The sequence below is a fragment of the Peromyscus leucopus genome, chromosome 16_21, assembly GCF_004664715.2.
Source record: "Peromyscus leucopus breed LL Stock chromosome 16_21, UCI_PerLeu_2.1, whole genome shotgun sequence".
Classification (NCBI taxonomy): domain Eukaryota; kingdom Metazoa; phylum Chordata; class Mammalia; order Rodentia; family Cricetidae; genus Peromyscus; species Peromyscus leucopus.
In genome coordinates this window covers 10,780,569-10,795,665 of record NC_051084.1, presented here as the reverse complement: position 1 = coordinate 10,795,665, position 15,097 = coordinate 10,780,569, and the positions used below count along the sequence as shown (strand labels likewise).

The window sequence follows — 15,097 nt, the reverse complement described above, 5'->3', positions numbered from 1 at the left end:
TACAACATGGACTACATGAGACCCTTTCCTACACTGGGCCCCCACCACCACCACCACAGCAAAAGACTAAGGCGGGGACCTGAGAAAAATGAGTAAATGGCTAAAATGGGTAGAATAATTTACAGGCGTGGCTAATATGATTATTATATGATGAGTTCAATCTTGGGGAGTCAGATGGTAGAGAGGACCAATTCTCAAAAGTTGTCTTCTCACCTCCACTACTCACCACATACATATACAAATGAATGTAACAAACAAATGTTTGGTTTTTGAGACAGGGTTTCTCTGTATATAGCCTTGGCTGTCCTGGAACTTACTCTGGAGACCAGACTGGCCTCGAACTCAGAGATCCACCTGCCTCTGCCTCCTAAATGCTGGGATTAAAGGCGTGCACCACCATCGTCTTCTAGCCATGAAATAAAATAAAATAAAAAAACCGTATTGATGTCCAAGCCAGGTATGGTAGTACACACCCACAATCCTAGCATCAAGACTAGCCTGAGCTTCTAAGATCCTATCTCAGCCAGGCATGGTGATGTCAACATCATCCTCCTCTACACACTAACTAAGATCAGCTTGGGCCACTTGAAAAATAGGTCTCAAAAATCAAATAGGTAAAGCTGGGCAGTGGTGGTGCAAGCCTTTAATCTCAGCACAGGAGGCAGAGGCAAGCAGATCTCTAAGTTCAAGATCAGCCTGATCTACAGAGCAAGTCCAAAAACAGCCAGGACTACACAGAGAAACCCTGTTTCAAAAGAAAAAAGAAATAAAAAAATCCTATCTGAGCATCCAAAAGAAAAGTTTTCCAAAGTCCCGAATGAGGAAATCTAACTAAACAGACAGGCAAGCACTCACACCATGGCCAAAGACTCGCACGTGGGACATGCTGGAGAACAAGCTAGCAGCACATGGCTGGAAGGAAAAGGACACGCTTTTAACTAAAACAGCTGACGATTTTATTTTCACATTTCACAATATCAGTGAAAGCTGCACTTTTTTTGCCCCACTTCTCTCTGTTCGGAAGGGGAAGCCTTCCTGTCATGCAGCTAGAAAATAGTCAGGCTCAGCACCGTCATCTCCTGGTGAAACAGAACAAGAAGTACAAAAGTGATCACGAGCCTTTCTGCTCTTATCTGTCTGGCCGAGTCATGCCAGGCCGAGTGGGCACCATCATAGGTCGAGCCGGAGGTCTCATCATTGGAGGCCCAGGCATCATGGGCATGTGGCCTCCCATGGGTGGCCTCATTCCAGGAGCTATAGACAAAACAAAGGAAAGAGGAATGAGAAATGACATTCATGAGACAGTACTATGGGATTTCTTTCTTTCTTTTTTTTTTTTTTTTTTGGTTTTTCGAGACAGGGTTTCTCTGTGTAGCTTTGCGCCTTCCTGGAACTTACTTGGTAGCCCAGGCTGGCCTCAAACTCACAAAGATCCTCCTGCCTCTGCCTTCAACTGAGCTGGGCGGTTGTGGCACACACCTTTAATCCCAGCACTTGGGAGGCAGAGACAGGACAGATCTCTGAGTTCGAGGCCAGCCTGGTCTACAGAGCAAGTCCCAGGACAGTCAGGGCTGCATAGAGAAACAATGTGAAGAAAAAAAACAAAAAAACTGAAACTTGGACCCTGAAAAATACTAGAAAAAGACATGACAGAAAAAAAATGCAACAAATTAATCAAATTTTAAGTTACTTAAGACATCAAACTAAGATAAAAGTCAGCACAGAAAGCTCTGGGAACCCTGATCTAGTGACAGCAGTGGTTATAAATAGACCACTGGTCACAAGGCACCAGGGACACTAGTTCTGCCTTGCTCAGTTGTTTGTTTGGTTCATTTTTTTGTGTTTTTTGTTTTTTTGCTCTTGTTGCTATTGCTGTTATTTTTGGTTCAAACAGGGTCTCTCTATTATATAGCCCTGGCTGTCCTGGAACTGGCTATGCAGACCAGGATGGCCTCAACCCCTCTGCCAGCCAAGTCACTGAGATTAAAGGCATGTGCCACCACAATTAGCCTGCTCAGCTTTTTTAGTCAATTATTTCCACTATGTAACAGGAGCTGTCTCCTCCATGTCCAGTCACAGAGGACAGTCTTCCCATTAAGTGACTGCTGGGAACTATGGGAAGGTGATCAGACCCAGGCTGAAAATCTGATAGTAACTGCAGAGGACAGTCTTCCCATTAAGTGACTGCTGGGAACTATGGGAAGGTGATCAGACCCAGGCTGAAAATCTGATAGTAACTGCAGTTAGCCCAAATCACGAAAAATAGCAGGCCATCAGGAATTATACCAAATGGAATACACAGAATTTCATTTTGCAAATGCAGTTTAGAAACTATTAGTCAATTCTGTATGTGTCTGTGTGCCAGGGAGGAAAAGGCAGACAGCAGAGGGCAGGGAAGCAACATGGCAGCCTCAGTGACTGTTTAGTGACTGACTACTCCTCATCTGGATGTGGGCTCATCAATATTCATTTTGCTATTATGCTCTATAATTTTTCAGCTGTATAAATTCTTTTATAAATTTAACTTTATTTTATGTGCATTGGTGTGAGGGTGTTGGATCCCCTGGAACTGGAGTTACAGACAGTTTGGAGCTGCCATGTGGGTGCTGGGAATTGAACCCTGGTCTTCTAGAAGAGCAGCCAGTGCTCCAAACCGCTGAGCCATCTCTCCAGCTCCTATATAAATTCTTTAAGCCGGGCGGTGGTGGCGCACGCCTTTAATCCCAGCACTCGGGAGGCAGAGCCAGGCGGATCTCTGTGAGTTCGAGGCCAGCCTGGGCTACCAAGTGAGTTCCAGGAAAGGCGCAAAGCTACACAGAGAAACTCTGTCTCAAAAAACCAAAAAAAAGAAAAAAAAAAATTCTTTATAAATATCGAATTCTGCAAGCATAGTCGCACTTGCCAGTAATGTCAGCACTTGGGTGGCAAAGGCAAAATGAGCAAGTTTGAGGCCAGCCTGGCTACTTAAGCTCCAGGCCAGCCAGGGTTACACACTGAGCCTTTATCTCAAAAAGGGAAGTAAAATAGTAAGTTGGGGGCAGGGTCCACTGAAATTACAAATGGATCCTGTAATTGTTTAAGTAACTAATTTTGATTAAAGCTTGTGTTATAAATGGCTCAAGAGGGGGCTGGAGAGATGGCTCAGAGGCTAAGAGCACTGACTACTCTTCCAGAGGTCCTGAGTTCAATTCCCAGCAACCACATGGTGGCTCACAACCATCTGTAATGAGATCTGGTGCCCTCTTCTGGCCTGCAGTCATACATACTGTATACATAAAAAATAAATGTGTCTTTAAAAAAGGCCCTCACAAAGCTACACAGAGAAACCCTGTCTCGAAAAAACAAAACAAACAAAACAAAACAAACAAAAAAAAAGGCCCTCTGAATAGGTGAGACAGTTGATTGGCTTGATCAGTTTGGGAGGCAACTAGGCAGTGGGACCAAGTCCTGTGCTCATTGCATGAGTTGGCTGTTTGAAACCTGGAGCTTATGCAGGGACACTTGGCTCAGTCTGGGAGGAAGGGACTGGACCTCCCTGGATTGAGTCTACCAGGATGATTGCAGTCCTCGGGGGAGGACTTGTCCTGGAGGAGGTGGGAATGGAGGGTAGGCTGGGGGTAAGGGGAGGGGGTGGGAGGGGGGGAGAATAGGGGAACCCATGGCTGATATGTAGAACTGAATGGTATTGTAAAAAATATATATAAAGCTTCCCAGGAAGATGGAGCCAATTCACAACACTGGCCATTCACTAAAATATAAATAAATAAATAAATAAATAAATAAATAAATAAATAAATAAATAAATAAATAAGCAAGCAAGCAAGCAAACAAACGGCTCAGGATATAACCATATTCAAAGTTGGATGAGGGTACAAGCCTGTAATGCCAGCACTCTGAAGAGACAGAGGGTTCCTGAGTTCAAGGCCATCCTGGGTTACAAGAGTAAAACTATTTTTCAAAAGTCAGCATATACTTTTCCCCACCATAGGAAGGTGGTTGATATAACAAGCACTCCAGCACACACAGACACACACGCTCACAGATAAATGTGAGGAATGACAGTAGGTACAGAAGCTGTAAGGACCAGTGTCGATGGCAGCATGTTCTCTGTACTCTGAGGCCCACGAGCACACGCACACTTGGCAATCTGGGTATGTGTGTCTACAAGAAACTGCTCCAGATCAAACATTACACACTGGGCACCTGAGGATTTGTTCTCTTTGCTGTCCACAGTGGACTGAATTCAGATTTGCCAATAATGTGATTTCATACAGAAATCGTAGGCTCCTTTCATCTTTAACTTTACTATAAAGTCTGGGAACACACATAGGGTAGTAAGATGGGTGTGATAGCCATCCATGTCTTTAGACCCAGCTTCAACATGTACACACCATGAAAACCAGCCCCTGGAAACCTTCTTTCCCTTTCCCCATCATTTGTTTTTATTGTTTTGTTTGTGTGTTTTAAATAGGGCCTGTTACAATGCCTATAGTGCCTCAAAATATTCTCGAGTAATTAGGATCACTCAAGAAGGATTACAGGCATGTGCCACCATGCCCAGGTAGATCTCTTTCTTTTTTTTTTTTTTTTTTTTTTTTTTGGTTTTTCGAGACAGGGTTTCTCTGTGTAGCTTTGCACCTTTCCTGGAGCTCACTTGGTAGCCCAGGTTGGCCTCGAACTCACAGAGATCCGCCTGGCTCTGCCTCCCAAGTGCTGGGATTAAAGGCGTGTGCCACCAACGGCCCGGCGGTAGATCTCTTTCTATGGCTCATTCATTCCCAGTTCCCAACTCTTTAAACTAAGTATGTTATTTTGTGACACTAATTTAAAGAACAAGCAGGTCACAGTGGCACATGTCTTTTTTTTGGGGGGGAAGGGGGGTTTCGAGACAGGGTTTCTCTGTGTAGTTTTGGTCCCTGTCCTGGAACTCGCTCTGTAGACCAGGCTGGCCTCGAACTCAGAGATCCTGCCTCCCGAGTGCTAGTATTAAAGGAGTCCGACACCGCCACTCGGCGACATGTGTCTTTAATTCCAGCATTGCAGAGGAAGAGGCAAGTAGATCTCCACGAGTTCTAGGCAGCCTAGTTTACATAGTGAGACTCTGTCTCAGAAATATTAAATAAACAATAACTGCATCTAAATCACCTGGTTATGTTTTGAGTTCCTAAGCCAGTAAATCTGTTCTCTATATTCTCCACCCTCTAACTAACATCTACACGGGCCCACAGCTACACTCCTGGTCAGAAAGCTGTTTTACTTTACACCTCTGTGCACCTTGTTTCTCCAGTTGAGTTGGAGGCACCACTCATCTATTTTCAAACCATGTTATGCCTGCCATTTTTAATATTGTAATTAGACAATTTAACTATTCCAAAACCAGTAAAATGTTTGAAAACTTGTGAGGCAGTAGTGGCGCACACTTTTTAATCCCAGCACATAGGAGGCAGAGGCAGGTAGATCTCTGTGAGTTCCAGGGCAGCCTGGTCTACAGAGCAAATTCCAGGACAGCCAGAGCTACACAGAGAAATTGTCTCAAAAAAACCAAAAGAAAGGGGGGTAGGGGATCAGAGGTAGCTGGAAGGCTCCAGGCTAGATGACCAGAACATTCATTCCCTCCCTAGCAAGGAAGACTCCAGGAACTAGATTATATTGCAGTCTCCAACCACTTCAAGGAAATTGAAATTCCAGCTGAGGTGAGCACTGAGGAGGCAGAGGCAGGCAAATCGCTGTGAGTTCGAAATTAGCCAAGGATACATACATATTCCTTTTCATATTTAACAATCCGCAAGGCCTTGGGTGCACTCCCAGGCTCTGGCAAAAAAAAGAACTCTAAATAGGAGGTTTGTGGCTGTGGCTAAGAGGTAGAACTTGTAAGCACATCAAAGCACAAGGTTCAATCCCTGGCTACAAAAATAAAAAATAGTTCTCCTAAGTTAATTTTATGATAAATTAAAAACATAAACAAAGGAATGCTGGGCATGGTGGCACAATCCCAGCAGAGGGAGGCAGAGGCAGGCAGATCTCAAGGCCGGCCTGGTCTACCTACTAAGCCAATGGTTTCTAATCTACTGATTAGGTAGTTAAATCTTTGAGAGTGTATCTGCACTAGGAGGCAGCTATGCACCAAACAAAACAGAAGCCAACCTTCCTCTGCCCCAAGACACAACAAGCTCATCGACCTCATCGCAAGTGGCCACAAGGCAAACCAAAAAAACAGGAGGGAGGGATAAGAGGGGCAGCCTCATCCTGCTTTCATAGCACAAGGCCATTAAATACTATTCGATCCTATTGACAGATCAAGTCTTTATCATTAAACGCTGACCAAGTCAACATTACAATACTTACAGCTAACAAAGAATGCCCCTTAATGCAGAACTAAAACTCACTGCGCCGCAACCAAAATGTGACACATTCCAACTCACCAGGTCCCACGGGCATCATCCCAGGAGGAGGAGGGCCCATCATCGGCATCATGGGAGGGCCTCCCATGTGGGGTGCAGGCATCATGCCAGGGCGAGGAGGACCCGCTAAAATAGACAATGGAGGCTGTGGTTAAGCAGGTTTGCATGCTGACACTCTATAGAATAAACTTCCTATAGTTTCTTATTCTAACAGTAGAATCACAAATATAACATGTCATAACTTTTACTTTGTGATTAAAAAGCAGTAACAAAATCCCAGCAGTCAGGAGGCAGTGAAATGTGGATCATGTGGATAGCTGTGAGCTCAAGGCCAACATGGTGTACTTAGCAAGTTCCAAAACAACCAGGGCTACACAGAGAGACCCTGTTTCCAATAACAAAACAAAACATAAAAGTAGTAACAAGCCTGACTAGACAAAAATGTAAAAATAAAGTGAGCCCCAACATTTGAGATGCTCTGGAACTCAGTATGCAGCTCAGTGGCAGAACATGTGCTTAGCTTGTCCAAGGCCCCTAGGCTCAATCCCCAGGACATTCACCTCTAAGAAAAACAAATCCCAGAGGCTAGAGCAATCACTCAGAACACTTGACTCATCTTCCAGAGGCCCCAGCACCCACATGGCAGCTTACAATCACCTTTAACTAAAGATCTAGGGGACCTTTTTGTTTGTTTTTCGAGACAGGATTTCTCTGTGCAGCCCTGGCTGTTCTGGAACTCACTCAATAGATCAAGCTGGCCTCAAACTCAAGAGAGTCTCAGCCTCCCGAGTGCTGGGATTAAAAGCATGCACCAACATGCCTGGCATAAGTAAGTTCCAGGGGATCTACTACCATCTTCCGGTCTCTTCTGGCACCAGACACACACACACACACACACACACACACACACACACACACACACACACACACACACACACACACACACGGCACACTTAGATACATGTAGGCAAACTACTCATTCACATAAAATAAAATTTTAAGAATTCTACAAAATGTGTTTGTTGTTTGTTTTGAGATAGGGACTCACTCTGTAAAAAGATGCAGACCAGACTCAAAGCTAGAAAACAAAGAGGAGGAAAAATGTGGAGGCTTCAGTGACCTGGAGGCTGCACAAGCACCCGGAGGGTCTGACCGGCCATCCGTGGGCGACTCCTCTGAGCAGCCCAGTTCTTTGTTCACACCCATAATATACAAGATGTTTAGTCTCTTGGTCCAAGTCCAGTCTGACCCTCGCAGGGGAGCAAAAGGACAATGAGCTAGAGACCCTCCTGTCCACTCCATGAACAGCAAGCCTCCCCGAGGACACAGGCTCGTGGCCCACTCCTCCGTCAATGTCCAGTCCTGACCCTTCACGGGCTGAGGTGTGCTGTGGGATGTTTGCACACTGGGTGAAGGGGCTGCTGTGACTGGTGTACTGAAGAGCACAACGGCCAAGAGCGAGGCAGGAGGCACAGGCAGGACATCTGGGCAGAGACAAAGGAGGAGGAATCTAGGTGGGGGGGAGATGCAAAGGAGACATGGAGAAAGCAGAATGGGTGGTATGTGACAGAAAACAGATTAACAGAAATGGGTTAATTTAAGTTTTAAGAGCAACTGGGTCAAGCCTAAGCTAAGGCCAAGCTTTCATAATTAATAAGTCTGGCAGGGTGGCCTGAAGAAAAATCTGAATACATAGGTAAGTTAGAAATTGGGGCCGGGCAGTGGTGGCACACGCCTTTAATCCCAGCACTCGAGAGGCAGAGCCAGGCGGATCTCTGTGAGTTCGAGGCCAGCCTGGGCTACCAAGTGAACTCCAGGAAAGGCGCAAAGCCACACAGAGAAAATCTGTCTCTAAAAAACCAAAAAAAAAAAAAAAAAAAAAAGAAAAGAAAAGAAATTGGGAAAAGACTGAGTTTATCAGTTACTTAGGTCTTCTGGTATTGTGCTCATACCAATAAAGAATTTAATTTGTTCAATAATATCTATTCCTTTTGAGATCTCCAGACCTGGGGAGTCACAGAAACATTACAACTGAAAGTTACCCTGAGGTAGGCACTGTGATAATCCTAGTGCTTGGGCGGCTGGGGCTAGAAAGACTACTGAGTTTCACAACAGCCTGTGCTACACATTAACACACTGCCAGCCTGGTGTAGTGGCGCACACCTTTAATCCCAGCACTCGGGAGGCAGGTGGATCTCTGAGTTTGAGGCCAGCCTGGTATAGAGAAGAGAGTTCCAGGACAGCCAGGGCTACACAGAGAAACCCTGTCTCAGAAAATGGAGAAGAAAAAAAAAAAGAGAGAGAAACTGAGTTCAAGTTCAGTTCCCATGTAAAGTCAGGCAGGGTGTGTGCAGCTGTAACCCAGGCACTGGGGAAGCGAAGACAACTGGATCCCTGGGGCTCACTGGTCAGACTATCTGCCTAGTTATAAAGCCCTAGATCCCAGGGAGAAACTGTCTCGAAAACTAAAGGCCAGGAAGATGGCTCAATGGCTAAGGTCACTTGCTGCCAGGCCTGACAAACTGAGCTCTATCTCTCCATCCACAAAGCAGCAAGCAAGGACTCAGTCCTCCAAGTTTCCTCTGACTCCGCATACATGCCACAACATACACACACAATAAAACACCAACATCACAAGGTGGATGACTCCACGGTCAGCCTCTAGTCTCCACGTGAACACACGCACTTTCACACTCACACAGAGGAAACTGCACTGCTAAAGCTAATTCCATTTAGTCAACTACCTATAGTCAACAGTATTTGGAAGCCTACTACGTGACAAGCTAATAATCAAAGGATAATCTGAGCAGCTGCACACTTTAGCATAGAATTTTAAACTTACGGAGACTGGGGGGAGGTGGGATCATGGCCCCTGCAGGAGGAGGAGCAGAGAATGGAGCTGGAGGTATCTTTCCTTGTTGAAATGCAGCCGCTTAAAATAAGCAAGAAAACAAAAAATAATGTGTTAGGTGAATGCAGCAACTTGTTTACTAAAATATCCACCTTCTTTCTCTGAAATCTTTACTTCATTCGAGAGCATTCTTTAGTTCCTACAGGTGGCACTACAGTTTGAAAACCACGGAGATACTCCATTGTTACAACTGCGATGGACTGATTTACGGATTTAGGTAATTATGGAATGGCACTTTGTGCTCCTCACTTCTACGGCTAAGATAACCGTTACTGGCGAGTTGGTGCACACACCTATGAGCCCAGCATTCAAGTCATGCTGTTGGAGGACCTGAGCACGGGAGTTAGAGACCAACTTAGGCAACATAACGAGACTAGTCTTCACATTTAAAAATTTAGTTTATAACCAATTCAAGTCATCAGTTTTATTTGGAAAATGTACAATCCATACACAAAGGCCAGGCTCTAAAACATGTCTCCTCCCACACCCTGAGTAAACACAATATACTTTCCTTGATTACTTCTACTGAAACAAATGCACTGAACCGGATGAGGAAGAAATAAATATCTGGAGTCAAAAGACACTGCACTAAAGGAGATTATCATCTTAACAGAAGCCTACCACAATCAACTTCTTTATTTTTAGGGTTTTTTTTCCTTTCTTTTTTTAACTTTTTTCCTTAGAGTACACGAGGCAAAAGGGAAAACAAAAGAAAATGAATGGAAATTGTCTGGGCCAGACGGTGGTGGCGCATGCCTTTATTCCCAGCACTCAGGAGGCAGAGGCAGGTGGATCTCTGTAAGACCAGCCTGGTCTACAGAGTGAGTTCCAAGACAGCTAGGACTACACAGAGAAATCCTGTCTCTAAAACCAGAAAAGAAAAAAAAAAAAAGAATGCCTCTACACCCTTTCTGACTTCCACATGTGCATGCATGGGCAGACACCCACACATACAAAGGAAAAAACAAAAACAACTACCTAAACAAAACACACCAGGCAAATGTGTCAGGGACTTGAGAATCTGAGACAGAGGATCCAGAACTTAAGTTCATCCTCCACCACCCCCAGCAAGCTGGAGGCCCACCTGTGCCACATGACACTAAGGGAATTTTTTGAAAAAGCTATGTTTCAAATATACCCCCATGATCTACAGTAAATGCAGTCTTAGACCCAAAACACAGAAATGAACAAAAAGAATATGGCAGATAAACAGTTGTCCAGAACACATCCAGACTGTTTTTTCCCAACAGTTAAGGTTTCTTTTGACTTTTCTGCTTCTTTTTTTTGTTTGTTTGTTTTGTTTTGTTTTGTTTTCCCAGATAGGTTTTCTCTGTGCAACCCTGGCTGTTTTGTTTTGTTTTGTTTTCCCAGATAGGTTTTCTCTGTGCAACCCTGGCTGTAATGGACCTTTATTTATAGACCAGGCCGGCCTCTGCCTCTCAAGTGCTGGGATTAAAGGTGTGCATTGCGACCACCACCTGTCTCTACTTTTTTCCAGAGCTACAAATATGAAAGCCAAAATAAAGTCTTTCAAACCCACTTCTACATTTTCCAATTATTATGGAAAAATCTCAAAATTGTCAATTGCAGGGGCTGGAGAGATGGCTCAGCAGTTAAGAGAATTGGCTGCGCTTCCAGAGGGCCCAGGTTCAATTCCCAGCACCCACATGGCAGCTCACAACTGTCTGTTCCAGGAGACCTGACACTCTCACATCGACATACACAGGTAAAACTGCAACTCACATAAAAGTAAATAAATCTTTAAAAGAAAAAATTGTGGATTGTAATTTTGCAAAGATAGGTTCACATAAATGTGCTACAAAATCTTGTTGCCATTAACAGGAAAATCCTAGGCAACTCCATTTTCTCTACCCCACCTCCCAGTCTAACCAGACTGCACACAACTGTTTTCTAATGCAGTACCTCGATGATTAATATTAATGTGTTCCTATATTCCTGGGATTCCTAGGAAACAAGTGATCTTCTACTCTGCTCATTCAACACAAGCAAATAGCCCTGTGTATCATACAGAGCGAGTTGCTACTGTGGAAAACAGAGACGAGGATAAAAAAAGAATGGGAGCCGGGAGGTGGTGGCGCACGCCTTTAATCCCAGCACTCGGGAGGCAGAGCCAGGCGGATCTCTGAGTTTGAGGCCAGCCTGGGCTACCAAGTGAGTTCCAGGAAAGGTGCAAAGCTACACAGAGAAACCCTGTCTCAAAAAACCAAAAAAAAAAAAAAAAAAAAAGAATGGGACCATTCTATTACATCGGGACAGAGACTGAGACATACTTGTTTTGTCAATCAGGCTCTGGGCCTGCTCTTCCATCCATTTCTGGTAGTAGTCTTTCACATTCTCTTTGTGTTTCCGACCACTGCAGTGTGTCTTTCTCACAGATGGCTGTAAAACAAAAAGGTGATGTCAGATACAGAAACAAAATTCCAAAACGAAAAAGCTGAAAAGCTTTGGCTCTGCATGGGTGGCCTGGCTAAGATGTTAAAGTGCCTTTTACAAACACTGCCCTGCAGTGTACATCTTTACTAGACTTATTACCTAGAACAGGCCAGCACACTGTGGCCTGTGAGTCAAGCACCTGCTTTTGAGCACTGGAACACAGACACAGGCCCTTTCCTCCTTGCCCTTCTCCACTCCACTCCGAACTAGGAATGGAACTCAGAGCTTCTGCATTCTAGCCAGTTGCTCTACCACTGGGCTACACATCAGCCCCAACAATACAGTATTCATTGACTTACTGTCTAAGGCTTCTCTCTACAACAACAGACTTGGATATCATAGAGACTCCACATTTACAAATCTAAAATACAATCTGCTACTTTAGAAAAAGTGTACGTGCCCCTGGTCTGAACCATAGTGCTATTTTTTATTTATTTATTTATTTATTTATTTTATTTTTTGGTTTTTCGAGACAGGGTTTCTCTGTGTAGCTTTGCGCCTTTCTTGGAACTCACTTTGTAGACCAGGCTGGCCTCGAACTCACAGAGATCCGCCTGGCTCTGCCTCCTAAGTGCTGGGATTAAAGGCATGCGCCACCACCACCCGGCCTATCATAATGCTATTTTAATGCCCTCGGGTTTATCCACAAGAAAATAGTAGCTTCAATACACTTAAGCAACACTGTTATGAGAATACAGTACTTTAGGGTGGTCATAGTGATGCACGCCTTCAATTCCAGCACTCAAGCTGGATAGTCTGGTCTACATATCAAGTTCTAGGCCAGCCAGGGCTATATAATGAGACCCTGTCTAAAAATAAAGAAATAATTTTCATTCAGAGAAACTATAAACACCAAATTTTGTTGTTGCTAAAGGGTTTGTTTTGGTTTGGCTTTTCGAGATAGGGTCTCCCATCTTAGCCAAAAATTCACCACCTCAGGCTCTCAAACGCTGGGAAAACAGGCCTGAGTCACTAAATGCACCTACCTTTCTTGCTGTTTTTATTTTTCCCAAGGCCTTGTGAATTCTAAACAGCAGTCTACACTGAACTACATTTCATTAGGTTCTTACACTTATTATTCCTGCTGATGAATAGTTGAGTTCCCACAGAAGCAGAGATGGAGCTGCAATTCTATAAACTAAGACATTTCTTTCCATTTTAATAAAACTTTTGAATAATATGATATAATCAAATATTTGAGTTGTAAGAGCACACTCCTAGGTTTTGGGGAAGTTATTTTGACAAGGCCTCAATATGTATCCTACACTAACTTGGAATTCACCATCTTCCTGATTTAGCCTCTCAAGTACTGAGATTACAGGCAAATGCAGCTTCTGCACATGCAAATATTTTCATCCTCAAGCCCGTTAAAGCTTTATCGTTCTGCAAATATCTTCAAATTACAAGGACCATCACTGGAAGGGTCTTATTTTTCAAGACAGGGTTTCTATGTATACCTCTGGCCATTCTGGAACTCACGCTAGACCAGGCTGGCCTCGAACTCACCCGAGATCGGCCTGCCTCTGCCTCCCAAGGGCTGGAATTAAAAAACGTGCACCACCATCCCCGGCCCGCAATTACTTTCTGTGAACAGTAGTAGTAAAATTTCCAGCAGGCTGTAAAGCACGTACCTGGACCTAAATTAGTTTAAAAAAAGAAAAGAAAAAGAATCTTATTTTTGCATACAAGATTATGAAAAGACGCGCCACTTACAGAATCATGGGTCAGGTACGTATCACAGTAGTCACAATAAAACCTGAAAAGACAAGAATATGACAATACTTAGCAGGTGTCCAAACAAACACAACCCCTCAAACTCAGATTCTAAGGCGTCAAACAAAGCGTTCTGACAGAATCCGGGGCTGCGTGCGGGGGGGCCGGGCCCACTCTGGAGGGGCGGCAAGAGCGCCTCGTCTCCCACCCGGCACCTCACCAAGACGCCCGCCTTCCCCGGGAAGCGCCAAGAACCAGGACCCGCGGGCGGCCGCCTTCACGGAGGCCCGACTGACCACCCCAGCGCCGCCAGACCTCAGGCCGGCACTCACTTCGGCATGTTGCTCCGCAGGCCGTTGGCTGCCCGGTTCCGCGCCGCCGGGAAATGACGCACACAACCCGCGCCGACACGGCCTTAGGACGGAAAAAAAAAACGAGGGCGGGACTTCCGCTACGGATCTTTGCTTTACTGAGGACGGCCAGGGAGTGTGCTATGAGTGCCTGTGAGGGTCAATCCGCGCCCACTTACTCGTGATTGGTTGTTCGCTCGCGGAAGTGCATTATTTCATTCTTTGAACGAAAGGTTCCAAAAAGCAGATTCTCTAGTATGCTCCCTGATCTGCTGTAAGTGCTGGGAAAACAGCAGAACCGAAGCAGGTAGGTGAAATAGAGCAAATCAGTGGATAGTGATCAAAGTCTTACGCTTGGGAAAAAGAAGCAGGACGAGGGGAGCTCAACTTCAAAGAAGACGGAGAAAACTTATTGGACTACCACTGAAAAAAATAATTAAATTTTTCCAAGCAATAAAGCCAAATGTGACCTGCTTTTTATTACCATCCCTTTCTGGAAAAATGGCTCAGGTTGGTTAAGAGCACTAACTGCTCTTCAGAGGACCCGAGTTCTATTTCCAGAACCCCTTTTTCGAGACACGGTTTCTCTGTGTAGCCTTGGCCGTCCTGAAACTCACTCTGTAGACCAGGCTGGCCTCGAACTCAGAGATCTGCCTGCCCCGGCCTAGAGTCCCCAGTTTTAAAACTGTCTCTTTTTTTTTTTTTTTTTTTTTGGTTTTTGGTTTTTCGAGACAGGGTTTCTCTGTGTAGCTTTGTGCCTTTCCTGGGACTCACTTGGTAGCCCAGGCCAGCCTCGAACTCACAGAGATCCTCCTGCCTCTGCCTCCTCACTGCAACCATGGTGGCGCACGCCTTTAATCATTGCACTCGGGAGGCAGAGGCAGGCGGATCTCTGTGAGTTCGAGGCCAGCCTGGTCTACAGAGCAAGTTCCAGGATAGGCTCCAAAGCTACACGGAGAAACTCTGTCTCGAAAATAAACAAACAAAAAACTGTCTAACTGCTTCCTAGCTATGCTTTCTCTGAGCTTTCAATTTCCGGGGATTTGAGGAAGAACTGTAAAAATGCTCATTTAGATTGAAGCGTTGGCTTGGCGGTTAAGGGCATCTGTTGCTTTGATCCCCAGTATCCACATGGTGGCTCAAAGCCATCTGTGGCTAAAGTCCCAGGTGATCTGACAACCTTTTCTTTTTTCTTTTCTTTCTTTTTTGGTTTTTCGAGACAGGGTTTCTCTCTGTAGCTTTTGGAGCCTATCCTGGAACTCGCTCTG

At 44.8% G+C, this 15,097-nt stretch overlaps 1 protein-coding gene across 1 annotated transcript; it reads right to left on the bottom strand.

Annotated features, from left to right (window-relative positions):
* Window positions 1-932: 932 nt before the first annotated feature.
* Window positions 933-13,902, bottom strand: Snrpc (small nuclear ribonucleoprotein polypeptide C). The gene is made up of 6 exons (XM_028888423.2): window positions 13,812-13,902; window positions 13,480-13,522; window positions 11,604-11,712; window positions 9,244-9,333; window positions 6,423-6,527; window positions 933-1,254 (listed from the first exon to the last, which is right to left on the bottom strand). Exons 1-6 carry the CDS (start codon window positions 13,817-13,819, stop codon window positions 1,130-1,132), a joined length of 480 nt encoding a protein of 159 aa, XP_028744256.1. The 5' UTR covers window positions 13,820-13,902; the 3' UTR covers window positions 933-1,129.
* Between the last annotated feature and the right edge of the window lie 1,195 nt (window positions 13,903-15,097).

What these genes read in the sequence shown, in the direction of transcription:
- Snrpc (XM_028888423.2), bottom strand. An exon ending in GAGCCTGATTGACAAAACAA is followed by an intron (nt 9,334 to 11,603) that starts GTATGTCTCAGT and finishes GCTTATTTTAAG; the next exon opens with CGGCTGCATTTCAACAAGGA. An exon ending in CCCACCTCCCCCCAGTCTCC is followed by an intron (nt 6,528 to 9,243) that starts GTAAGTTTAAAA and finishes TGTCTATTTTAG; the next exon opens with CGGGTCCTCCTCGCCCTGGC.